The sequence below is a fragment of the Thamnophis sirtalis genome, unplaced genomic scaffold, assembly GCF_051295495.1.
Source record: "Thamnophis sirtalis isolate CommonGarterSnake01/CBP01778 unplaced genomic scaffold, rThaSir2_p1.2 scaffold_6, whole genome shotgun sequence".
Taxonomy (NCBI): Eukaryota; Metazoa; Chordata; class Lepidosauria; order Squamata; family Natricidae; genus Thamnophis; species Thamnophis sirtalis.
Window position 1 is genome coordinate 12,536,354 of NW_028261386.1, and position 27,256 is coordinate 12,563,609.

Below are 27,256 nucleotides of genomic sequence, written 5' to 3' on the forward strand. Positions count from 1 at the left end.
GAGGAGATGAAGAAAGAATCTTTGGGATTAAAGCACTGTGAAGGTTTTTTGACATTGCGCTCTGAAAGCGAAATGTCACTATTATGCTATTTGTTTTTTTTTGTTTTTTCCTTTGGTTGGTGTAGTTGGCATATGCCACAGTTGCATTCTCACTGAAAATGCGAACCTGGAATTGCTGGTGGTGCCATTTGATCAGGAAAAGAAAAAAAAGCAGCGTGTCTCATGTTGTTTGGAGATCTTCTTGCTAGCCGGCTTGGGTCAACGTACCCAGAAATGACTGGAACAGGAAGTAGCATTTTTTCAATCCGGACTTGTGAATGTGTTGGACTTCAGCCTTCCTAACTTCTCAACCCGACGTGGCTTTCCAGGAATCGGCCACAAGCTCTTACGGATACTCTCCGGCCTGGGGCATGCCTTGTTGGTGCCCACAAAACTCAAAACGGCCCTCAAAACATTGCAATTGCCATGGCCAAATCTAGCAGGATTTCGTAAGATCTCCTTGAGAGTTCAGGTGACAATGCCAAAACCCACCTCTTTGTGTATGTGTGCGTGTGCGTGTATGTTCCTGCTATCACGAGTGATTAGATCCGTCTCATTGAAAGGTTGCTGAGTCCTGATTAAGCTTCATGCCCATCCTCCTATCTCTTGGTTTGTCTCTGCAAATCCTGATCTGGACTTGATTTACAAAGCTGGTCTGATTAGAAGAGCAAGGAGCCAGAGCCCACGTTTAGATTATAACACTAAGATTTCCCTCTCTGATAAATTCATGTTAGCCTGGGACCATGATGGTGAGCCATGTGTGCCAGATGTAGCACGCAGAGTCCTCTCTGTGGGCATGCGTGCCATCGCCAGCTGCTCTTCTGGTTTCTGGCACTGGCCAGCTGGTCTTTGCAGGTGCCGGGCACCAGAAAACGGCTTGAAAACAGCCCAAAACAGGCTGTTTTTTAGGCTGTTTGGGGGCCTTTTTTGGCCGCTTTTCAGTGCTCCAGCACCCATGAAGAATGGCTGAAAATGTCCCCAAAACGGCCTTAAAATGGCCCAAAATACAGCCTGAAAATGGTAAAAAAACCAGGCATGTGCCTGCCGGCCAGCTTGTCTTCAGATTTCCCGCGCTCCAGCGCATGCACATGCATACATGTGCGTTCCAGTTTAGGCACTTGGTGCCGAAAAGGTTCACCATCACTGGCCTAGGAACTCAAAGATTGTCCCCCTTCCCTCAACCCTTGGATGCAACACACACAACTCTTCCAAACATTGCCAATTAGTCAATTTAAGATTGTTCATGTGACTGATAGGGAAACGTGTTTAATATGTAGGGAGTAATCATGTGAATGGAACAGATTTAAAGTTCATTTAAATTAAACTAAGCCAAATATATAGCAGTCTTTGTTTTGGCTCTGACTTGCCCCCAAGGGAAAAGGGTGGCTCTTGATCCTGGCAGCTGTGCTCTCACCAGCTGCTGATTCCAAGATGACCCAGCCTGGCTGGCAAGTGCCAGCGTGCTGGTTAGCAACCAGAAACTAGATTGTATGGACCGATGGTGGAGTAGCAGACTTAAGGAGAAGAAAATGTTGAATAGTGTTGCTTTCCCTTGAGCAAACCAAACATTTTAGACTATAGTCCTACATTTAGAATGAAATCCAGGAATATTTCTGGTTGTGCTATTAACATTTCAGCTGAAAAATGAAATTGAATGCTCTGGTTTTTATTGGGAAGGGAGTAGAAAAATAAAAGATGCATTGAGAGGAAAACAGAGGAATAGAAAGCCCTGGATTTGCAAGCAAATCAACACAGACTGGGGGACACTGGATCACACATGTTAAGACCTCCCGGGAAACCCCATCATGGTTAAGAATAACTTTGTTGTGATTAATACCCCAAACAGCTCTTCAGTAATAGCAGTCTTCACAAATTGTATGGGTGGAAATACCAGATAACGTGTGTAAGCAAATGATTTGTGAATGGCCTTTTATCCCAAACTGTTGGCTGAAATAGTATGTATGACCATTGACAAACGTTTGCACGAACTGAGACTAGAATGAATGTGAAATATATTCTTTCTGGCTGGTTAATTTGCAATGCTATTGTGCTAACACAGACAATTGGATTAATTCTGAAAACACGGGTGACGTGCATAGCTAGACTGTTCTCCTTGCTGTCACAGCAGGCTTCCTTCCACAGCAGATTTTCTTTAAAACAAAAACAAAATTCTTAAGTCAAAAGGCAGCTGGCAAGCAGGAAAGTTCACCCACTGGCTCCTTTATGTGTTCTCTCTGATGAATGATTTGCGATAGGTATACCTGTGTTATTTGCGGCTGCCATTTTGTGGATGAAGAAACACACGGACATATGCCCCAGTGGCCATTTTGTAATTGCAGCTCCCACAGGCTTTCGCATTCCCAAAGGGTCAAAAAGATTGCCTCATTCTGGTCTCTTGAAAGTGTGGGCGCGGGGGGGGGGGGGAGTCTATCTTGGGACTTTTGTTTCTCCCTGCTTTCCTCCAGATTACAGAAAGGAAAGGAAGCCTTCTAGATTCCAAAAAAAGGCATATGGTATTTCCTCTTGTATTCTTGTTTCTCCAACAATGACCATGGAGAGGCCTTTAGCTGCAAGGTATCATTGGGTGATCAGCTCTGGCTGGCACATCAATTGGCAGGAATAGTTTGCACATTGAAAAAGTTCCAGGGCCGGTCCAAGCAAAATGATCCTTCCCGATGCGAAGTCTTGAAAGCCACGACAGCCAGAGAAGACGAGGCTGAACTGCTTGTCCAGGTAGCCTAGCCCAGTCTTGGCAAACTTTTTCGGCACCGAGTGCCAAAACGGGAGCGTGCGTGCACATTTGCCAGAAAGCAGAAGAGCAGCCACCAGTGTGCATGTGTGTGCCCAGAAAATGATCTTCCAGTTTCTGACGTGTGGATGCACAGTGGCCAGATGGTCTTTGCGCATGCATGCGCACCAGAAGACCACACACACATGGGAAACCGGAAGATAATCTTCCCTATGTGCACATGCGCACCGGGCGACTGCTCTTCTGGTTTCTGGCACTCCCCTCTGCACATGAAGGCGAGCTGGCCAGCACACCGGAACCCGGAAGAGCAACGGGCAATGTCTTGCGTGCCCAGAGATGGCTCTGCGTGCCACTTCTGGCATGCGTGCCACAGGTTTGCCATCATGGGCCTAGCCTAACATAGAATTTTTTCTTCTTGCCTGCAGCATTTCTTTGTCTGGGTGAAGGCTGCTTAAAACAGCAGTGAATTTTGCACCTGTATGTTTCTACTTAATCCACTAAAGGTGCTCTCCAGATGTGCTGGACCACAGCACCATTAATTCTCAACCAGCATGATCTAGCTCATTTTTCACCAGCTTGGGAAAGGGTGCAACAACAAGTATAATAATAATAATAATGGGCAAGGTATGGGCTCAGGTTGCCCAAGGGGTAGCCTTCACCAACCTGGAGCCCTCTAAACAAGATGGGCATTACGACTCTCTTAAATTCCTAGCCCCCTCTCAAAGCACTTGGATTATCTTACATCCAGTTCAGTTGCAAGGAGGAAAAAAGGTACTTTAATTTTTTTTTTATGTAATTCCTAAGGGCTGAGCCTAAGCTGTGGTGTTTTGGAAATGTAAAATATGATTTCTGAATACTTATACTTAGAAATATCTCCTCTGTGTTGCTGCAATTGTATACCTCTAAGAGAGCCTTCTGCGGCCTCCCAATACATCTTTGGTGCAAAATTTAAGTTTTGGTGTCCTTCTGAATGTTTTCTCCCCTCTTTTATCTACTAGATAGCAAATAATAATCTACTAGTGAATGAAGGCAAATGTGTGTGTCCCAGAATCACGTTGCAGGATCCAATCTGGGTTGATCCACCAGGACCAGAGATTTTGTCTCACCAGAATGTGTGTATCAACAGCCACTTCACGCTTTTGCTTGAAGAGCCATGGTGATGGAGTGGTTAGAATGCAATACTGCAGGCTGACACTGCCCAGAGACAGCAGTTCAATCCTAATGCGGCTCATGGTTGACCATGGACCATGGGATCATCTTTTGTAATCTTCAGACAAAGTCAATGAGGAAGCCAGATTCACTTAACAACTGTACTAACAACTAACACTTAACAACTGTACTAACTTAACAAGTGCAGTGATTCACTTAACAAATATGGCAACAAAAGTCATAAAATGGGGGGAAACTCACTTAACCATTATCTTGCTGAGCAACAGAAATCTTGGCCTCAATTGTAGTGGTAAGTCAAGGACTAACTCTACACTGTTCAGTAAAATCTAAACACGCTTAGTCGGCCGTGAATTTAGCAGCCAGAAATTGGAAATAGAGCAGCAATTAAATTTATTCTGCAACACATAATTCTGGTGCAACTCCCACCAGGTCATGACAGGACTACTGAATTCCAGGATTCAATGTGATTTGATGTTTTTTTCTGGTCTGAGAATTTCCAACCCTATAAAGCACTATTATTGTTATGAGTCATGGTGGTGCAGTGGTTAGAATGCAGTACTGCAGGCTACTTCTGCTGCCTGCCTGGAATTTGGCAGTTCCAATCTCACCAGGCTCAAGGTTGACTCAGCCTTCCATCCTTCTGAGATGGGTAAAATGAAGACCCAGAGTGTTGGGGGCAAGATGCTGACTCTGTAAACCACTTAGAGAGGGCCTGTAAAGCACTGTAAAGTGCTATATAAGTCTTATATAAGTCTTAAGTGCTATTGTCCCCTCTGATGGTGGGGACAATCGTTTCAATGGAAGCTTTTCCCGCTTCCTAACTAGTTTTATGAGTCAACTGTAAGGAAGGCCATTTCTAGCTTCCATTTCAATTAACAGCTCAGCCTTGTGCAGGAAACATAATTGAGCGAAACAAAATCTCCCTTCATATTCCTTGACTTGAAAGTAGCTTGTTTCAGTAAGCCGCAATTAAAAGACTACTCATTATTTGTTCTGGTTCAAATCTTGAGTTGGTCATGTCAGACTAAGTAATGGGGATGCTGACGAATACACTGGCTGCGCTGGCATAAAAGTAAATGCAAAGTTTTCCAACATCATGTGTTCCTTCCAAGTTGATTCCAACATGGAATTGTCTCAGCCAGGGGATTAAAATTATATTTCTCTTGCCGGGAAATTTTGGAAGCACTGGTATCTGAGATAGAATAAGGACACAACTGCCTGTGATGAAAATGACATCAGTGGGGACAGGCCAGGAAAGAATTCCATAAAAATAGTCTTACAAAGAGAGAGGAATGGCCTTCAGGAAAGAACAATAATCAAAGAGCTACCCTGTTTCCCTGAAAAATAAAAACTCTCCGGATAATAAACCCAATCGGGCTTTTCAGCGCATGCACTAAGCCCTCCCCCGAAAATAAGCCTTCCCTGAAAATATTGCAACACAGCAGCAGCAATGAAGTGACCATGCTTGCTGCCTCCTTAACCTCAAAAATAATAAGACCTCCCCAAAAATAAGGCCGATCCTTTATTTCGGGGATCAAAAAAAAATAAGACCCTGTCTTATTTTCGGGAAAACATGGTATTTGGAAGCAAGGTTCATCTCCCAGTATTTACCCTTAAATGAAAGACTGTTGAATCAGCATCTTTTTGGCATGAGATGCATAATTTTATTAACCAATGGCATAAGTCTTAATGGCGCCACCAAAACTGACTCCCAAGATTTCACATGATTACGCTGAAAGCTCATGAGACTCTTGGTGATCTGGTAAGACTGTTCATTTAAAAAAATAGACTCTTCCCATACTTAAGGACTATTTACAGTTGTTAGAAACACCCTGCAATGTAGCACATTTTCCTTTACTATTAAATATTTTTTGTGCTATTTCTGGACCTCAACGGTAGCAACATGCTTACAACACCCAGGAAAACAGGAGTGCTTTTCAAAAAACAAATTCAGGATGGCTGTCATTAGCAATAAATGTCCAACTGCAAAGGCTACACTTGATCCTGTTTGCCTTTCCTTCAGCTGCTCCTCGGGCTTCAGTTACTGCATGCTCAGTCTCTCCCAGACGGCTTACAAAGTGTTTCCTAGCTTCGGTGAGTTCTCCACCCTCAGGCCAACCACAGGGCCGCAGCAAAGGCTTGTACAATTTGGCCTCCTGCTCATCTGGAGAGGCACTCGTGCGCAGGCACGCTACTAAATGTAAGATTTAACCAGGATGACCATGTGATCAACGCCACAGGCTACGTCCACCACCTCACCTGGCACTGTCACCTGAAAGGGAAAAGGAAAATTAAAATCCACTTGCAAACATCTTTTTTCCCCGCCTTTACAGCGAATCCCAAGAATCTCTCTCTCTTTTTAGCAGTCTTGCTCACTGTCTTCCCGTGCCAGGCTTCGGAAATGGCAAAAGCTTGAAATTTACAAATTTGCCTAGCAAAAAGCAGCATGTTCAAGTAGTCTCATGGCCCCTAAGATGGGCCACCCTCTTCTATTCAGGGTGATCCAGTAGAAGGTTCCTGGAGTTCATCTAGATCAGTCACTCCCCCCCCCCCCAAAAAAAAAACCCAGGTCTAGCATCCTGCACCTTATCCTTTCATATTGGATGCCATATGATTTTGCAAAGACAGATTTTGATTGCCAAAATAATGAGTTTGGGAGCCTCAAGCACAAGATCCATACATCCCTGGGTAAAATAGCCATAGCACATAGACTTATATACCGTTTCATATTGCTTTACAGCCCTCTCTAAGCGGTTTACAGAGGCAGCCTATTGCTCCCAACCATCTGGGTCCTCATTTTATCCACTTCGGAAGGATGGGAGGCTTTGAGCCTGGTGAGCCTTGAATCGTGAACTTTTGAGCCTGGTAAGATTCGAACAGCCAAACTGCAGGCAGCTGCCAGTCAGCAGAGGTAGCCTGCAGTCCTGCACCCTAACCACTGTGCCACCACGGCTCATATTAGGGCTGCACATGTTTCAGAAACAACTAAAAAAAGTGCTTTGAAATTTGCACCAGACAGCACCCATCTTCATTTTAAGAAGTGGATTCCATAAACCAGCGGCAGCAACATATTTTTTTTCCAAGCTCATGAACAAGGCTGCAAAAGGCTGGGCTGCTTTAGAAAGAGCTAAGAGGCACTGTTTCCATGAGGTCCAAATCACTTCTGAAACATTTTTGAAATGAACATATTGCTACTAAGTAGGTATGGAGGCTCTTAAACCAGTTGGAGCATTTTAGACTCCCATTCCACACACACGCACACAGAGACAGACAGAGAGAGAGAGAGTGTGTGTTTCTCCACCAATATAACTAGGATGTAGCCAGTGGTGGGATTCAAAATTTTTTACTAGCGATTCTGTGGGTGTGGCTTGGTGGGCATGGTGTGGCTTGGTGGGCGTGGCAGGAGAAGGTTACTGCAAAATCCCCATTTGCTCCCAATCAGCTCAGACTTGGGAGGCAGAGAATAGATGGGGGCAGAGCCAGAGTCCGAGGTGGTATTTGCTGGTTCTCCGAACTACTCAAGCCTTCCGCTACCGGTTCTCCAGAACTGGTCAGAACCTGCTGAATACCACCTCTGGATGTAGCTTTGGGAAAGTTTCCCATGTTGAACACTGAGCCCAAAAAACCAGAGTTGACCTTCAGGAAAGCAGGTTTCAAAATTTCGAAGTCCAGCTTTGTAGTTGCTTCAAACCAATAAAGCTTGTAATAAGGACCAAAACCAAATAGCAAAAAAAAAACCACATTAGCAAAAAATAGTATCTGCTGGGTTGGTAGGCAAGCTACAATTAATCAAAAGCAGGAGCATCCCAATTTATCTCATGGAGCGCAGGATGCTGGAATACAGATATTATCTGCTGATTTGACATTTTTATTTAGGCAGCTGCCGCCCAATCCTACAGTTGCAGTAAGATCCTGTTGAAAAGCAAATACTCTTCAAAAGACTCTGGAATGAATGAGGCTCCCCCTCAAGATCTGAATGAACACCACCCCACCTCCAAAACCCTGTTGGGATTATGAAGGGACCTGAAGACTAAACGCTTCATCCAAGTCTTTGGTGAGATTGAATGAAGCTTCCTTTTAACCTAGACTATTTTGTTTCTACCTGTCTGTTTTTCTACAATCTCCACTCTTCTTTTGTTTCTTGTTTTCTATTGTCTGTTTTTCAAATTTATAATCGTTTGTAAACAGCCCAGAGGTGCTGGGAGCTGAGTAGCATAGAGAACCCACTGACATTGACAACATCACCATCAGTCAATTGCAAAAGGCAGCTCTACTTGGAACAGCTGACATCCCGTGACGATGCCTTTTCGCACCACCAAACAAGAATATCTGCCTACCCCAGGTTCTTGGGAAGCACTCGATGGGTAGGTAAAAATGCCAAGTCCAGTCTAAACATCTGGCTGACTATGTAACAAACCATAACAAGGACATTTCTTACCCTCCAGGGGAAGTACTGGTCTTCCATCCTGCCAATTCCCAAGCATCCTCGCACATTTTTGCCCCATATAAAGAGTTCTCCATGGTCTGCAAACCAACAGAAAAAAAATTCAAATGTCATTCAATAGCAATATCACTTTGACTTACTTCATAGTGGTTTTACAGCCCTCTCTAAGTGGTTTACAGCACGGGTCCTCAACAGGGGTGGGTTCCGGCTTCTTTTACTGCCGGTTCACTCAGGGACGCGCTTTGGGGGCATGGGCACTTCGCGGGGGGGGGGGGGCAGCAGAAGTAAAGTACAGTCAGTCACAAAACAAAAAAAAACCCGACAGAACCGGTTCAGGCCCGTGTCCAGCGGAGTTACTACCTACTTGGCTGAACCAGGCTGAACTGGTAGGAACCCACCTCTGGTCCTCAACCTTTTGGACCTCAGGGAGCACTAAATTCATAATTTTAAATCCCATGGACCACTAATATGACCTGCCTAATGACAGGCTGGGTGGGCATGGCTAGGTGGTCATGTGACTAGATGGGCACGGCCAACTTATGTCACTGATATCGAGAGGTGCCTCCCTTTCCAGCCACTCCTCGCCTGCCCATCCGGGCTCCTTAGGGCCCCAACAGGAAGCAGTTGTTGGAGATAAACAGCCACCAGGAGAAAGAGTTGGCTCAGTTCAAGTTGGATCTGACCGAGAAGGAAGCTCAGCAGAAGCACCTCACTGAGGACTACGAGCACATGCTTTCCAAGCAGAGGGAAGACCTGCGGGAGTACAAGGCCAGGTACTGGCGGCTGGAGGCTCAGCAGGTTGAGATGGTAATCCAGTTTCAGGCCATGATGCTGTTCCACTGGACCAAGGCCCTCTGGCTCTTTGCCACCAGCAGCACTTCCTTCCAGCCTTCACCCAAAACCCCACATCAGGAGGCTGAAGCAGATCCCAAGTCGGAATTTCTGCCCCCCTCTGCCCCTCCATCCCCCTCTGCACGTATATGGCCCAGGGGCCGTAGTTTGAGGACCCCTGATTTCGTGCAATATAAAAAATACAAATAATTTTTCTGCAGACTACCAAAATTTTCTCACGGACCACCAGTTGGTGACCGCTAGTTTACAGAATCAGCATGTTGCCCCCAACAATCTGAGTCATCTACAAAAGGACTTTTGAGTACTACAAAATATTATTTGGGATTAATATACTTATGCAAAGCAATATAATTTATAGAAGACAAGGGGAAAATGACTCTAGATTTAGAAACAGGATAGAACTTTAAAGGTTTGCAGATAATACACACCCCTTACATAAATAGATAGAAGTAATTCTCACTAAAGAGACTTCTTTTTCCTAAACAGATGGACTTACAATTTTACTCCAAGATACTTACTAGTGATCGCCGCAAACTGGTTTAATCCACAACGGATCCGGTCCACACAAATATCAGGGTTGAAGTCTGACAAGCCAAACAGGGAAGGTGGTATCATCTCAGGAACGGCTGTTTCCATAAGATCTGGTCCTTTCCCAAGAATTCCATAGCCCCACACAAAAACATGGCCTTCCTCTGGATTATTAGAAACAAAAATAGGTAAGATAACAACAGCTGGCTTTAGACAAGTCACTAGTTTATACAGAAATGGGGCTAGGTGGGCAGGCCATGCTTGGTTCAGTGTTGCTGAAATCCCACTTTTGCACTGGCACAAAATCAGTGTGAGCTTCATTGTGTTTCCCTGAAAATAAGACAGGGTCTTATTTTCTTTTGACCCCCAAAATAAGCACTTGGCCCTTATTTTTGGGGAGGTCTTATTATTTTTGAGATGCAGGAGGCAGCGAGCGTGGTCACCTCATGGCTTTTGCTGTGTTGCAATATTTCCAGGGAGGTCTTATTTTGGGGGGAGGTCTTATTTTAGCGCATGCACTCAAAAGCCCAGTTGGGCTTATTATCCAGGGAGGTCTTACTTTCAGGGAAACTGTGTGTGTGTGTTTGTGTGTGTGTGTGTGTGTGTGTGTTTGTGTGTGTTTGTGTGTGTGTGTCCCTGTATCCCGTATATCTCTTTGCCGTATGCCATTATAGCACAACATATAAGCACTAGGGCTACACATTAGATGTTTCCCAGGGACTGCATGACAACTCAACCAACTTCACAATTTGGGAAGGGCTATAAATTGCCTTCATTTATCTTATTCTTCCATTTGACTTCTCCATTTTCTCCGCTCCCTGAAGCTGTCAGCTAGACGTTGTGATGAAGAAAAGCAAAAGGATTGTAGGAAGCTTCCACAATCAGGCTGCCTCGCAATGAGCACCAATCAGCATGAGTTACTATTTACCATCTGGGTCATCTTGGTTTGGTTTGGTTTAATTCCAAGGATATTTATGCCCTGGCTTTTAGATCAGTGTTTCTCAACCTCAGCAATTTCAAGAAGTGTGAACTTCATGATGGCTGGGGAATTCTGGAAACTGAAGTCCATATATTTAAAAATTGCTGAGGTTGAGATACACTGAATTAGATTGTTTTAAGCCATTTTTAGGACCATGCTTCCCAAAGCAGCACACAAACCAGAAAGCAGTCAGCTAACGTAACCAGCATTCATGATACTTTACAAAGGTGCTTTGAGCCAAGAGCTCAAAGAGCCAAGGTGGCGCAGTGGTTAAATGCAGCACTGCAGGCTACTGCTAGATCAGCAGGTCAGCGGTTCAAATCTCACCGGCTCAGGGTTGACTCAGCCTTCCATCCTTCCGAGGTGGGTAAAATGAGGACCCAGATTGTTGGGGGCAATATGCTGACTCTCTGTAAACTGCTTAGAGAGGCCTGAAAGGCCTATGAAGCGGTATATAAGTCTACTGCTATTGCTATTGCTACTGCTATTGAATCACAAGCAGAAAAATCCATCTTCTGAAAAGTAGTCTTTCACTTCCATCAGCCTCGGCCAGCACAACACATGCTAAAGGATTGCAACTTACAATATTGCTCACTTCTATCTTATTTTGGGTTGGGGGCAGGGTTGGCGGGGGGTGACCAAGAGGCTCACCAGTTAAGATGGCATTGCCAGTTCCACCACAGGAAGCTTCCTTCACTTTCCCAACACCGAAGTGCAAATGTCTGGGCACATTGACCTGCAATGAACAGAAATATGGAAGGCGACAAAGTTGTTATTTTAAGACTTTCAGAAAAAAGAGCTTTACGTACTGGTTAATGACCATCAATAAATTGTATTGAATTCAACTGAAAGAAGAGCATCACAGTCTCTTTTCGTGGCACGACAAAACCGCGCTCGTCAAAATAGCGGTGATAAAATCGCGTCGCTAAAGCCGCGACGTCATCACCGCGCGTCATCACCGCCGCGACAACAGCGCGGCGACAGAAGGGCGCTTTAAAACAGCGCGGCGGCAGAAAGCCGATTTAAATTAAGGTAAGGGTTAGGATTAGGTTTAGGGCTTTGCTTTAGGGTTAGCTTTAGGGTTAGCTTTAGGGTTAGGGTTAGGTTAGGCTGAGTGCTTCGGAAGGCGCGGATTTGCCCTCGCACTTATGTCAGCGCGGTAAGGTCGCATTTGCTTTAGCGATTCGGACGGCGCGGATTAGCCCTCGCGCTTATGTCTCCGCGGATAAGGGCTTCGCGGTATTGTGGTGGAACCGTCTCTTTTACAAAGACAAATCCAAAGCTTGACAAGTTTGAAATTTCATTTACACACATACATACCCAACACACACACCAAGGATGAACATTGTGCCATCCTGAGCTCTGCAAAAAAAATGCAGCCCAGGTATAGGTAGTCCTCAACCTACAACTACAATTGAGCCCAATAGTCTATCACTAAGCAAGACAGTTGTTCAATGAGTTGTGCCCCGTTTCATGACCTTTTTTTGGCCACAGTTGTTAAAGGAATCGCTGCAGCTTTTAAGTGAATCATACGGTCGTTAAGCGATTTGGGCTTCCCCCCCATTGACTCTGCTTGTCAGGTGCTGGCTGGGAAGGTCACAAATGGTGATCAGATGACCTTGAGATGTTGCAACTCTCATAAATACACGTTCCAAGTGTCCGAATTTTGATCATGCGGCAATGGTTGGGTGAGGATTGGTTATAAGCCATTTTTCAGTGCTGTTGTAACTTCAAACAATTGCTAAATGAATGGTTGGAAGTGGAGGACTGTATTCAGCCACCAGCTCTTCATTTGAACCAAAGGAGAGCAATGTGTATCCAACATGAAGATATCGCTTTAGGCATCTCCAAAATTACAGAGCTCTGATTTCTTTTTACTATGCCTCCAGCCTGATCTTTAGCAGATGCCAGGAAAGTTATGCTGTGCCTAGTAGGGATCACTGCTTTATGGAGCTTTAGGATAGACCTTCTCGTTCTGCCTAATGCAGAAGTTCAGAATTTGAGCACCCAACCTGCAAAAAACTTGGCTGAGCCGAAAAATTATTAACACACTCATTATTTTAATTAATGTAGTAATAGCAATAGCACTTAGACTTATATACCACTTCACAGGGCTTTACAGCCTTCAATAAGCGATTTACAGAGTCAGCATATTGCCCTCAACAATCTGGGTGCTCATTTTACCGACCTCAGAAGGATGGAAGGCTCAGTCAACCTTGAGCCGGGTGGGATTCGAACTGCCAAATTGCAGGCAGCCAGAAGGCGGCGGAAGTAGACTGCAATAACACACTCTAACCACTGCGCCACCACAGCTCATATGTAATTCTAACTACCCTGACATTTCAAAGAAATCAATTCCCCCCACTCTCACCTGTCAATCTTAGCCATGCCTAGAGTTCTGGAGAAGGTGACCTTCAGCATGCACCCCAGAGGATGAGTGCATGCGTGACCCTCTCAAAAACATGAATCCCCCATCCCCACCAGCCAATCCAGCCCCCCTCTTTTCCTGTGGCACAAATGGCTTGTCATGTTGTGCAAGTGGCAATCATTCTAACCTGGGTTGTCTCAGTAACAGAACTCAGCTGAAGATATTCGGAGTTTCCCCAGCCAAAGAGCTCGCCGGCCTCGGACACAGCCAGGCAAGAATCTCCATAAGTTGTGACCTGTGCAATGCGGACACCTGCAATGTCCCCACCCAGTTTTGTGGGAACACTCACTATGTCGTAGTGGCCTAGGCCTAGTTGGGAGAGAAAGAGAAGGAAAGTCAGTGCATTATATGCATACTCATGAAAACCAACCAGTTAAGAAATAATTAATAATTCCATACAGGTAGCCCTCAACTTGCTATTTGTTTAGTGATAGCTCTGGTCCACATCTTTTGGATTATATAGTATTAAAAGGTAACAGTAAAGGTTCTCCACGCACATATGTGTTAGTCGTTCCCGACTCTAGGGGGCGGTACTCATCTCTGGTTCAAAGCCGAAGAGCCAGCGCTGTCCAAAGATGTCTCCATGGTCATGTGGCCGGGACGACTAAATGCCAAAAGTGCATGGAATGCTGTTACCTTGATTGATTTAATTGATTGATTTATTACATTTATATGCCGCCCTTTTCCTCGAAGGGGACTCACCTTCCCACCAAAGGTGGTTCTTATTTTTCTACTTGCATTTTTACATGCTTTTGAACTGCTAGGTTGGCAGAAGCTGGGACAAGTAATGGGGGCTCACTCCGTTATGCGGCGCTAAGGATTCGAACCGCCGAACTGCCGACCCTTCTGATCGACAAGCTCAGCATTTTAGCAAATGAGCCACCGCTTGGTTTCTCAACCTTAGCTACTTTCAAATAAGTGGGCTTCAACTCCCAGAATTCCCCAGTCAGCATAGCATACCTGGCTGGGGAATTCTGGAAATTGAAGTCCATATGTCTTAAATTTGCTAAGGTTGAGAAACACAGATTTAGACCGTCAATAGATTGTCTGCAGAGGAAAAAGGAAATGAAGAAACCTCAGTTTTGTTGTTAGATCCAGTCTCTGTTCACCTTCTCTGATCTGGAGCTCCCTTATATTTTCACTGGAATGTGGTAAGTTAAGCACTACAGGTAGTGCTCAACATACAACAGTTCACTTAGTGACCATTCGAAGTCACAATAGCACTGAAAAAAGTGACAATTTTTCACACGTAGGAGCATTGCAGCATCCCCGTGGTCATGTGATCAAAATTCGCCCGCTTGACAACTGGCTCATATTGATGATGGTTGCAGTTTCCCGGGGTCATGTGATCAGCTTTTGCAACCTTCTGATAGGCAAAGTCAATGGGGAAACCAGATACACTTAACAACCGTGGTACTAACTTAACAAGTTCAGTGATTCACTTAACAACTGTGGCAAGAAGGGTTGTAAAATGGGGCAAAACTCATTTAACTATTGTGCTGCTGAGCAGCAGAAATTTTGGCCTCAATTGCGATTATAAGTCAAGGATTACCCATACTGCTCTTTAAGCAGGTAGAACTCCACCCTGCCAGTTGTATCCTCACAACAATCCTGCAAGGTAGTCTCTCTCTTTTTTTTTTTACAATGTATCCCTTTCTTCATACCTAACTCAAGGTAATGAGCATGTCAATATTCCTTCCTTCTCCTATTATCCCACAACAATATAGACTATGAGGCAGTGGTGGGTTCTGGATCCCGTGGCAACCAGTATGCTGTTACCATGTATGCTGCGCGCACATGTGCACCCACTGCCCGCGATGCTCCAGCTGTTGGGTGGAGCGTTGCGCAGGTGCCATATGATCTGTGTGCATGCGCAAATGCCCCAGTCGGCTTAAACAGAGGTAAGGAAAGCAGGCAGGCAGGTGGACTCTCCGGAGCACCATATCGGAACGATACCTGGTGCTCCCAGCAGGCACCGGTACACCCATACCAGAGCGTACCAGTCGTAACCCACCACTGCTATGAGGTGAGCTGGGCTGACAGTGTATCACTGGTTTAATGTTGCCCAGTGGTTTTGCTTGCCTAAGGCAGTAGTAGAACTCACAAATCTCTTGGTTTCTGGAACACCACTTTAACCACTAGACCAGGAGTGTAAAACTCAAGGCCCTGGGGCCACATCTGGCCCGCAGGGTGCTTAGATCTGGTCCGCAGGGCTGCCCTAGAAACAGCAAAGGACTGGCCCATGGTGCCTCTGCCATCAAAAATGGAGCCCGGGAGCATTTTCACTGGCAGAGTGCTCAGGCCACTACAGACGCCCCCAAGTGATGTCAAGCTGACTACACTCACCCTGGCCATGCCCACCCCAGCCCCCCGAAGTCAAACACAACCCTGATGTGGCCCTCAATGAAATCGAGTTTGACACCCCTGCACTAGACAAACTGAGCAATCTGGGCTAATCTAATGGGACCTCATGAGCTTTTTCCTGGTTCTCGTCCACCACAACTGATCCCACACCCCAGGAGCTGGCCGGAGGAGCATTTTATAGGGTGATTTTCAGTTCTACTGAATGGGAGAATCCGCAGGTTGTGCTCCACAGTCAAGATGGCATCAACACAAACCCAAAATAGGTAGAGCTTTGAAGTGAACTTTGCAGGCACTGCCTTTTTTTTTTAACCACAACTTGAGGACACTTTGTTCACTTCTACAGAACATGAACAAGTGGAGAGAGGCAAATGCATGCATGATGCCTCAATTATTCAGGGCTTTAGACTTTTCATTATAATGGCTCTATTCAAGTTACTGCTATATATGTATTCCTGGAATGAATGAAGCAATGCTTCTAAATTATGTTGTTTTAATTTCTAAGACCACTAAAAATGATAAAGGACTGTTTGCGGATCATCGCATAAACCATGTGTGCGTCCCTCTTTGTATGTATGCACATGAACCCATGCTACAACTTAAAGCACAGCTATTGTAATATTTATAACCATAACCTTGCCTTTAACTGATAAATAATGTTTAGGGCAAAATTAAAGGATTGAATTAAGTTATGAAAATCACCAGAATGTAGTCAGCCTGTGGTTAAGATTCAAAAATGTTTGCTACCGGTTCTATGGGCGTGGCTTAGTGGGCGTGGCATTTCTTGGTGGGCGTGGCAGGGGAAGGATACTGTAAAAGCCCCATTCCCTCCTGATTAGCTGGGACTATGAGCAACAGTTTGACTACCTCTGGTCTATTTCATCCATGACTCTAAAAATATTGTTCCTTAAGGTAAAGGTAAAGATTTCCCCTGTCCAGTCATGTCCAACTCTTGGGGGCAGCATTCATCTCCATTTTTTAGCCAAGGGGGTCAGCATTGTCCAAAGATGTTTCCATAGTCATGTGGCCAGCATGATTGTATGCTGTTACCTTCCCAGCGAATTGGTACCTATTTATCTACTTGCATTTGCGTGCTTTTGAACTGCTAGGTGGGCAGAAGCTGAGGCAAAGAAGGGAGCTCACCCCATAGTGTGGCACTTGGGTCTTAAACCCAGACTGTCAGCTTTGCAACTGACAAGCTCAGGGTCTTTAACCACTGAGCCATTGGGGAGCCTCCCCATCTTTCTTCTTTAATTAATATATTTCTTTTGCAAGTCAGAAGTGGTGTAACCCATTTCTATGCCTTTCCTTCACTTTATACAGCAGTCTTCTGTCTTCCAAAGGGACTTGCTCAATAGGTACAAAATAAATTAAAATCACTTCTACTTCAGAAGCAAAATCAACAATGCTCCAGTCTCCATTTGTATGGCTTTGAACAGATTCAAAAACACTGCTGGCAATGCAGCTATCAGGTTGAATCATTCTTTATACGCTTGGTGGCAATGTCACAAAACCTCAACCATTCTGGAAAATGATTTACCACAGAATGAAACAATGGTAAATATCAACTTTCCCATTTCTTTTGTGCCAGCTCTTTTTCCACTGAACATTAAGAGGCTTAGATTCCTACAAAGTTATACAGAGTTGGAACTATATCTTGACAGCTGCTAGAATACTTTGCTTCTAACTTGAAATTACATACAATTCCTTTTTAGAAGGACAACAGAGTAACTTCAAAAGTTGGCACTGTTGTCATAAAAAAAACACAACTTTTTGTGTTTGACAGTGAAGTTAATTGCCCTGGAAACCATTTATAGAATATAAATTCTGCACATGGAATTACACCATATACAAAATTCAGGTTTCTCTCAACATAACTATGCAGTATTAGATTTTGTTTGACGCATTATAAGGACATAGTAGATCAGATTGGATCAATTGCTATTGTTTATTCCGATTGACAGTTTTGACCATATACTGGCTGCCTCTGGTATGACTCAGTTGATTTTAACAAGTGCAAAATTGATTTTAAAAAATCACCCTTATGTGAAGCATTAACCTAATTTGAAAATTCCTATTCAATTTTATGCAGCTTATAAACCTCGTTTTTGTGTTTCTTCCTTGTTCCTTTTTCTTTTTCTCCTGGTTGCTAAGTTAGGTTTAGGTTTATTCGATTTATATTCCGCCCTTCTCCCAAGGACTCAGGGCGGCGTACAACATTAAAAGAAACACATAATACAAAAGTTAAAAAGAATTGCTAAATTCAATTCAATTATTAAAACAAGATTAAATTAAATTAAATTGCTGGCACGATCCATCTCAGACATTTTACCTGTCTGGCCATCGGCTCCCCAACCACAAGAATAGACATCTCCCTTCTCCGTCCGGAAGAGGCTATGGTCCTGCCCACAGGCAACCTTTAGGCAAAATAAAAAATAAAGATTTATTCAAACATTTAGGATTTAAACGCTAAGCTTGCTGCTCAAACAAACGTTCCGTTTTGAGTCAAAGTTAAATAGGTATGAGGAGGAAACCAGGCAGAGGTGGGTTGCAAATCCCAGCGCTATCGGTTCGCTCATGCTCTCATGTGCAGAAGCGTCCAGGCGGATAGGTGGAGCCTCCCGCCGCAGCCACTAACCAGGAGCAACCCACCTCTGAAACCAGGATTAAAACAATCTTCTGTAACCAGGTGTTTCTATTATAACTTGGCATTTACAGGTAGTCCTCAATTCACAACCAGCTGCTTAGCAGCTACTTGAAATTATGACAAACCTCCCCAGAGCTACTTACAACCTGGATTCAAAGTTTCGACAGACAGCGCCCCTGGCAGTCACATGATCACATTTTGGGGGCTCAGTGAACAGCCCACTTTTAAGGCTGTCTTGCAGCATCATATGGTCACTTCTTTGCTGGAAACTAGCATTTAGTTCCTATTACTATTCACTTAACAACCGGCCGTTCACTTTATGACTCCAGGGTTCGCTTAATGACTGCTGCCAAAAAGGTTGTAAAATCAAGGCAGAGTCATGTGATGAACTGCTAAATGGCCATCATGACTTACAACTGTAATTCCGGGTTCAATTATAGTGGTAAGTTGAGGACTACCTGTAGTTCGCAAACATTATTGTGGAATTATTAAAATTTAAAAGCTCTTCTGCGAGAACCAGAATCATATATGACTGGAGTGGCAAAGGGACCTAAGGGGGTGGGGGGTAGGGGAGGGAAATAAATCAATGAAACCAAGACTTCTGTGACTAAAACAAATAAGAAAACAGTTGTGGGGTTGCTATTTTTTACTGGCTCTGTTTCAGGGGTGGGTTCCTGCCAGTTCCAACCTCTTCTATAGAAGAGGTTCCACAAATCTACAGGGCCATTTAGAACCGGTTCCAGCTCTCTCCCCCCCGCCGGTCCGCACATCATCAAGATGAAGAACGAGAGGAGGAATTCTGGGAGTTGAAGTCCACAAGTCTTAAAGCTGTCAAGTTTGAACATCCCTGGGTTTTTTTTTCTAAAGGGTTAGGGGTGCAAGGGTCTTGCAACTTGACAGCTTTAAGACTTGCGTGCTTCAAATGTCAGATTTTGAGCCAACATTTTGGTTGCTAAGCAAGAGCGTTGTTAAGTGAATTCCACCACACTTTGCAAGTTGGCCATGCCCACTCAGTCACATGGCTGTCAAGCCACACCCACCCAGTCACATGGTTGGCAAGCCACACCCACCCAGTCACATGGCTGGCAAGTCACTCCCACAAAGCAGGCTACACCTACAGAAGAGGTTCTAAAAAATTTTGAAACCCACCACTGCTCTGTTTGCACATTTACTGTAAGCTGTTATGAATTAAACCATTTCCTGAGTTCGCATACTGTAGTACAGATACCCCCAAAATAAATGAACCCAAATTTAATACTAACCCAACTTAGCATGTTGTAATATGCAGTGACTACATTTTTAGCTGAACTGGTTAAGCCTGCTTATTTGAATGTAGTCTGTGTGGGCCAGCCTTCTCCTGACCTGGATCCTTCCTAATTTCATGGACTACAACTCCTATCATCCCTAGGCTGGCCAGGGAAGCAATGGGTGCTGGGCAGCCAAAATCTTTGTGAGGTGCTAAGTTGTAGAAACACAAGGAAGATGATAAAATCCAAGCTTTTAAGAAGCATCTCTTATTTCTCGTAAGCCCAGAGAAAAATTCTAGATGGCAGCTAAAAGTTGGCTTTGATTAGTCAGTTGCATCTCCTCTGAGGTCATTGTGGGCAGAGCTGGAAAAAATGGGACCCCAACCAAAAATAAACAAAAACACTATATTTTTTAAAACTTTTTTTCATTTTTGGCATCTTTTTCTATGCAAATTCTGAAATGATTTCTTTGCTTTAGGGCAAGGATGTCAAACTCGATTTCATTGAGGGCCGCATCAGGATTGTTTGACCTCAGGGAGGCTGGGGTGGGTGTGCCCAGGGTGGGTGTGCCAAACCCGACGTCACTCCTGTTGGGGGGGGGCTATGGTGGCCCAAGCACTCTGCCAGCAAAAACAGGCTCCCAAGCTCTGTTTTCAGCTGCCACAACCTCCTGCAACCCTCTGCCAGTAAAAATGAGTCCTCCCAAGCTCCATTTCCACTGGCAGAGGGTTGCAGGAGGCCGTGACAGCAGAAAACAGAGCTCAGGGGCCTGTCTTCTCTAGCAGAAGCACCACGGGCCGGTTCTTCACTGTTTCCAGGGCAGCCCCACGGGCCAGCACTAAGTACCCTGCAGCCGGATCTGACCCCCCGGACCTTGAGTTTGACACCCCTGCTTTAGGGGTCTGAAATTGTCAGTGGGTCCTACCTGAACTGCATGTCTCGAGGGTGGTGTGGGAGCAGTCACTTAATGGGTATTGTTATGACCCAATTGCCTATTCAGAGACTCCTCCCACACCCCATCTTGGAGACTAGGCCAAAGGCCACATGAAATTTGACTAGGGTCTGGGTGCTAAACTAGACTGATCCTTGGTCTAATTCAGCCTGTTAGTCTCTTCAAAGACACATGCAAAAATTTTTCCTTCAAAAAGAGGATACAGGTTTTTGGGCACGACTTACTTGGACCACTCTGTCTTCAAATCCTTGTAGTTTGTTAATGATCTGGCTCTCACTGCATTTTGCCCAGAAAAAAGAAAAGAAAGTCATAACAAGAAAGTGAAACAAGCCATCAAGAAAGTAAACAGCTGAAACTTTTAAAAAAGGCAGTTTGGGCAAATGCCGATTATCGACAAAGTTTCAAAGTGTTTCCTGTATTTATTTAGCTTCCTGTATTTTAGCTTCCTGTGTTTTCCAAAGCACATTCCTGACACTGCAATAAGGGCTTTGGGGTATTTGAAACTGTTACATGGAATTGTTCTGAGATTTAAAGCATCCCAGCTGAATATTAAGTTGAAATCACAGAGCACTCCCAGCAACAGACAGAGGGGGGGGGGGAATACTTGAGGGGCAATTGTTCTGTTTTTTGCCTTAAAAGTTCCAATAGGAAGAAAATAGTCTACATCAGTTGTAATATTAGAACAACTCTTCCTCCAATCCAGGGACATGTTATGAGCTCAGGGAAATCTTGTGGATCCTTTAGAACAGGAATAGGGCTCTGACCCTCAGGTGTTGCTAAGCAACATTTCTCTGCATCCTTCATCATTGGTGGTGCCTGTTGGAACTGGTGGGAGATGTCATGAAGCAATAACTAAGGAGGAGAGCCAATGGCAGCATATCATGCATTTTTACATAACTTCTGATGTCAACATTTCAGAATGCAAAGTACCAAGTATGAAACTTGAATCAGGATTCCAGTTAAAACAAAGTCAATCACTCAACCCCTAGCCTTGCTTAAGAGACACACTTCCATCATGAACCATTATATGAAGCCAAACAGGTTCTCTCACCTGTATATTTCACCTTCAATCACTTTTCGGCCACACTGGCCATAAGCGTTGTTGCCCATGCTAAAGACTGAAAGAAAAAAATTGAGACACCGTCAGATAAATATTCAATATTCTGCTTAGCTGGAAAAAAATGTCTTTTCAGAAAGATCTTCCTTTTGATAAATATGGAAAGGGAACATGCAATTATTTTTTTCTTTCAAATACTCCAAGAACAATGTTCATTTAAATTCATTTATATATAGATTTTCATACAAAGACATTGAGAGTTTGGTTCTGGAAATACAGTTAAGGAAGATGTAACATGTCAAATAAATTAACCATCCCTTTTCTCCACTGCCAGTAAAAGTTTGAGAAAATGGACACCCTAAAATCCATAATCAGGGAAGATGTACTGAACATAAATTCACCACTACCCAGCTTAATTTTTAATCTGTCCAGGTTTGTATGACATCTAATGCTAAGCATTTATTTTTACCATACTCTACAGCTTTTAGTTTGGTTTTGGTTCAGCACAATATCAAACCCAGATGATATGATTGCTAAACTCTGGATTATAACTTATCATGATGCAATAATGCAGCCACTTGTTCATGAATCAACAAATTTATAATTTTATCCTATCTTTCCTCTGGGAGCCTAAGAGAGAGAGATCTCTCCATAGGTATCCGCAAATGAGGAAACCACATGACATCACTGCGCAATTTATGGACTAGAATTGTTCAGACAACTGAACAATTTGTATCATTTTTGACCCGATAGTATTTTGACATCATTATGGCTGGTAATAGATTACTATGGAGCTCCCGTTATTTTAAGTTCTAGAAAAGCAATTGCATGAGATAGGCTGGCCTGAGAAAGAATGATTGGTTCAACATCACCCAATGAACAGCCACAGCTAAGGATGGGATTGAACCAGGATCTCCCAGGTCACAGCTCAATACTTAACTACTACACCACATTGGTGCATGTAAACTGGTACTTTAAAAACCTGACAGGTTTGTTTATTTATTTATTTTTTATGCTGCCCATCTCTCCCATAAGTTGACAAAGTTATGTATTAACTTTAGTGTCAGACTCTTTCTATAAAGTATAAAAGTACCATCAAACCTCCTTCTTCTGTTAACACCAAAGAATGTGCTCTCCCACAAGATACTTGCAAAACTCTGCTGTGCTGTGGCTTGGCCAGTGGCAAGGGAACAGGGCTTGGCTCCAAGACATATTCATAGCCTTTAGCTTAAAAATAAAGAAACAGACAATGTATTTTCAATGTATTACAAAGAGAGTACTTTTAATATACTACAGAAGTTACTAACACTTAACAAATGTCACAATTAATGGATTTAAATTATTTCAAGATGCTCATTTTCAAACTCCCTTTAATTTATGGTATAATTACTATTATTTGTGGCTAGGCACACAGTCACCACCAGTGCCATGCACATTTTTTTTAAAAGACCCATTCTAGGTGGGCTGTTCATAGTTAGCATAGTGCCTTGTAATAAAAGGCAGAAAGATGTTTCCACAAGACCACCAATAACTATATTAGGACAACTACTGTCCCCAATCATATACTTTTGAACACATGCTCTATTTGTAGGTACCACCCATAGAAAGATTTACTGGGTCATGCCAAATGTTTTATTTGGTCCAAATGTAAGATTAGCCTGCAACAGATTTGCCAGACAACTGCCCAATGGTTTTCCATGCCATGCAAAGACATTTTATATATTTATTAATTTATTAAATATATATTGCCGCCTATTCACCCATGGCAACTCAAAGCGGCTTACATAATTTTCCCAATCTTTTGAGAATTATAGATATTAATTTTAAATTTAAAGACTGCTTTTTAGCCTGACTTCACTATCCGTGTTTATTTATAATGTTGTATAATTTTAACAGTTCACTTTTTTTTCTGCCAAGCATTCTGAGAAGATGACTGAAGAATGGAATAAATATGTAATAATTCATTAAAAGCATGGGAGTAAAAGAACAAGGATAGCATGCAGCCTTTTAAAGTTAGCAAAGTTTTACATACTTTTATTTTTCCTGCTCCTGTGAAATCCAATCTGAGAATCTTTATTCAGCCCCATTCCCCAGATCTTGTTAATATCCATTGTTCTGGATGACAGAAGTGTGAACCCGTAGCCACAGGCAGCAGAAGAAATCTTTAAAACAATAGATAAGCAGTTTAGCCGCAATTTGGTATAAACAAGCATACAATAAAGATGGGGAACCTGTAGTTCACTATTTTTGGATCCTAATTCTCATCAAAGCTAACAGGCTAATTATCATGTATAACGAGAAAGACACTCTTAATATTATTTTTAGAAAACACAAATTCCGCATTTCTAATGTCAAAAAAGGAAAGAAGTCAACCAACTCTCTGAATAAGAAAAAAGCAAAGAATACTGTATACAGAAACTTCATCAGGCTCTCATTCAGCAACTCAAAAAGTCACTTATTTTTCTCCTTTGCATTTTCAAGTATAGGAATGCTGATCAGAGATATCAAAAGCTGCCTTCACACTGACTTCAATCCTGCCATCTTCAGGATCTGGCCTTCAAAAGAGCAGTCCTCTAGGACTGACTGTAGGTTTGATCACCTTGCAGTCCAAGGGACTCGCAGGAGTCTTCTCCAGCACCATAGTTTAAATGCCTTAATTCTTTGGCGTTTCTTTCTTATAGTCCACCTTTCACAGCCATACATTACAAATGGGAAAACCATGGCCTTGACTATATGCACTTTTGTTGGCAGGGTGATGTATCTGCCTTTTAGTATGCTGTCTAGATTTGCCATAGCTTTCCTCCCCAGGAGCAAGTGTCTTTTAATTTCTTGGCTGCAGTCCCCATCTGCAGTGATCTTGGAGCCCAGGAAAATAAAATATGTCACTACCTCCATTTCTTCTCCTATTTGCCAGGAATTGAGAGGGCCAGATGCCATGATATTACTTTTCTTAATGTTGAGTTTCAAGCCAACTTTTGCACTCTCCTTGTTCACCAGCATCAAGACGCTCTTTAGTTCCTCTTCAGTTTCTGCCATTAGAGTGGTATCATCTGCATATTTGGGGTTGTTAATATTTCTCCTGGCAATCTTAATTCCATTTTTTGATTCATCTAACCCTGCCTTTCTCATGATGTTCTCTGCATCTAAGTTAAATAGTTTATAAATAGTTTGCATGAAAATGGCTGTCTGAGGAAGCTTTGTAAATAGCTGAGGAAAGAAGGGAAGTGAAAGGCAAGGGAGAAAGAGAGGTACATCCAATTGAATGCAGAATTCCAGAGAATAGCTAGAAGAGATAAGAATGCCTTCTTAAATGAACAGTGCAAAGAAATAGAAGAAAATAATAGAATAGGGAGAACCAGAGATCTCTTCAAGATCCTATCTATTATTTATTTGTTAAATGTATTTACTATCACAAAAGTAATAGTACTCCTGTTTTAGTTTCCCAATTAGACTATCTCAAAGAGCTTACACCGGCTTTCCTGTGATTTCTGTGATAGTGGTCACCCATCCCAACCCTTATTGGGTCTGATTTTGGCTGGGGTTTCAGTGGCAACTTGAAGTAGGTGCTACCCCATCTTTATTCTTGAAACGACCCAACTCCAAGGAAGCAGGAAGTTTTCTCCCCTCTCTCACCTTCTCGTTCATGTCCAGGCGGTAAGGCGTGGGTTGGATCCGCCTTCGAATTTTCCCTGCATCCGGGACGATAAAGGAAGGGATGCCCAGAGCCCCCGAGTAGGTGAAGCCACACACGAAGACCCGGTCCTTCCTTTTGGCTCGGTCTCCCACATATTGGAAAATGGGAGCAGCCTCGTCGGCGGCTTTGGCATGCCGGACGCTCTTTGGCTTGGCAGCTTTCGCGAAGCCGCGATGCCGGCCTTCAAAGAAGAGGCCGAGGGGAAGGCCGAGGAAGGACCAGGGGGGACCATGGGGGGAAGGATTCAGGGATAGCACCCCGGGGGAGGCCCGTCCCCTTTTCAAACATCCCCCAGACAGCCGCCTTGTGCAGAGTCCGCCACTGAAGTCCTTGCTTGTAGGTGGCTGAAGGAGCTGCTTCTTGGATCCTACATATATCACGCAGATCCTTCTCTGGAAGGCAGTCAGGCAGCCAGTAAGCGCCATCTCAGATCTCTTGCCTGGAGAGATCACCGGATCACGTTGAAAAGAATCACCATTTTGGGATCATGGACAGCGCCATCTTGTTAACCTTTCACCCTTGTCCTGCGCAGGCGCAACTCCCCCTCAAAAGAACCGCCTTGATAATATAGGCAAGACTCCGATGTATCGTTAGCCAGCCGGTAGTATACGCAGGCGCAGTGGCGGTGACTTTTCAGTGCAGCTATTCTTGTTTGCGCATGCGCACGATTTACTGTTCGGTCAAAGCCTCTGGGGTACTTTTATCAGGAACGTGTGTTTTTTTTTTCTGATTTTAACAGCGTGGACGCGTCCGTATCTCTAGCGCCCCCTGTGGGAGCTGAGCCGTAATTTCGCTGTTATTTCACTCTGCGCAGGCGCACCAAGGACACCGTAGAGATTGCCGTGATACAGTACTGTTAACCAAGAGACGAATGTAAATTGTCAGTTTCAGCCAAGCCTTTCATTCATTGGACCCAGGGCGCACCAGATGGTTTCATATTAGGCCAGTGACAGTCAGACATCATAAATACAAATCAGTTGCCACCTGTCTGAATTTTGATAAGGGTCGTAAATTTGAAAAATGGTCATAAATCATTTTTTTCAGTGATGTAACTTTAAATGATCGCTAAATGAACTGTTGGAGGACTACCGGTATAGGATTTTTCAAGTTGCATCCCTTTGGGTTAGAAATCCTTTTGGATTATATACAAAGGTTAATAAAAAAGAACTAAATTAGATACAGTTAAGTTTTGATTATTAGGGGGAAAATGTTATGATACAGGATATAATCAAATAAAGGAGGGATAATGATGACAACCTCTGTGTGTGTGTGTGTGTGTGTGTGTGTATGGGTACAATATAAGGAAACTAGATGAAAATTGCAAACAGTGATTTGGAAAGGAGGATTAGAAAAGTTTGTTACTAAATATTATGGATGTTTAGCTAGAATAGGACATAAGGATTCAGTGTTATTGGAGGATTTTAGAAATATTAAATGAAATGCCAGTATGTGGTTATGTATTAAATCTGGGTATATTTTATGATGAAGGACGTTCAAACAATTATAGTCAAATAAAAATGGAGGTATAAGGGTAACGTATAAATATCTGAGTTAAAATACTATGGCAGAAGATATTATTGGAAAGATACAGGTTGATAGATGGAAGAATATAACTTAAAACTAGTTAAACTTAGTGAAATTTAGTAATAATAGATATAAATAAATAAATAATTGATAATGATAATAATGTATACAATGTGTAGTGTTATGATGTGTAATGAAATGCCAGTATGTGGTTATGTATTAAATTTCAGTATATTTTATGATGAAGGACATTTAAATAATTATAGTCAAATATAAATGGAGGGATAAGAGTAACGTATAAATATTTGAGTTAAAATACTTGAGTTAATATGAATTATGCTTGATGATTGTGGAAGAGATGCACGAAAACCTTTTGTAACCAACTGATACACTTTCTACAATATGTAAAGAAGGAAGATTTTATTTGTTGTGTTTGTTTTCAAAATAAAACACTTTCTATAATATGTAAAGAAGGAAGATTTTATTTGTTGTGTTTGTTTTCAAAATAAATAAATAAATAAATAAATAAAATTTTTAAAAAGAAACACAGAGGGAGACTTAAGGGGAAACTGAAACCAGTTTCTT

The 27,256-nt window shown here is 43.1% G+C and overlaps 1 protein-coding gene across 1 annotated transcript; it reads right to left on the reverse strand.

The window, feature by feature from the left end:
• Positions 1-5,671: 5,671 nt before the first annotated feature.
• RCC1L (RCC1 like) lies at positions 5,672-25,673 on the reverse strand. Its single transcript, XM_087717200.1, has 11 exons — positions 25,087-25,673; positions 23,486-23,615; positions 22,555-22,680; positions 21,448-21,514; positions 20,621-20,672; positions 17,883-17,967; positions 13,317-13,498; positions 11,413-11,497; positions 9,773-9,946; positions 8,397-8,482; positions 5,672-6,230 (listed from the first exon to the last, which is right to left on the reverse strand). The coding sequence occupies exons 1-11, from the start codon at positions 25,570-25,572 to the stop codon at positions 6,153-6,155; spliced, it is 1,551 nt and encodes a 516-aa protein (XP_087573326.1). The 5' UTR covers positions 25,573-25,673; the 3' UTR covers positions 5,672-6,152.
• Between the last annotated feature and the right edge of the window lie 1,583 nt (positions 25,674-27,256).

Bases quoted from the DNA above. Each gene is read 5' to 3' on its own strand.
- RCC1L (XM_087717200.1), bottom strand. From the start codon at position 25,572: ATGGCGCTTACTGGCTGCCTGACTGCCTTCCAGAGAAGGATCTGCGTG. The intron at 20,673-21,447 runs GTGAGAGAACCT...GGCAAAATGCAG, and splicing joins ATTGAAGGTGAAATATACAG to TGAGAGCCAGATCATTAACA. The intron at 13,499-17,882 runs GTAAAATGTCTG...TCTCCCAACTAG, and splicing joins GGGAGCCGATGGCCAGACAG to GCCTAGGCCACTACGACATA.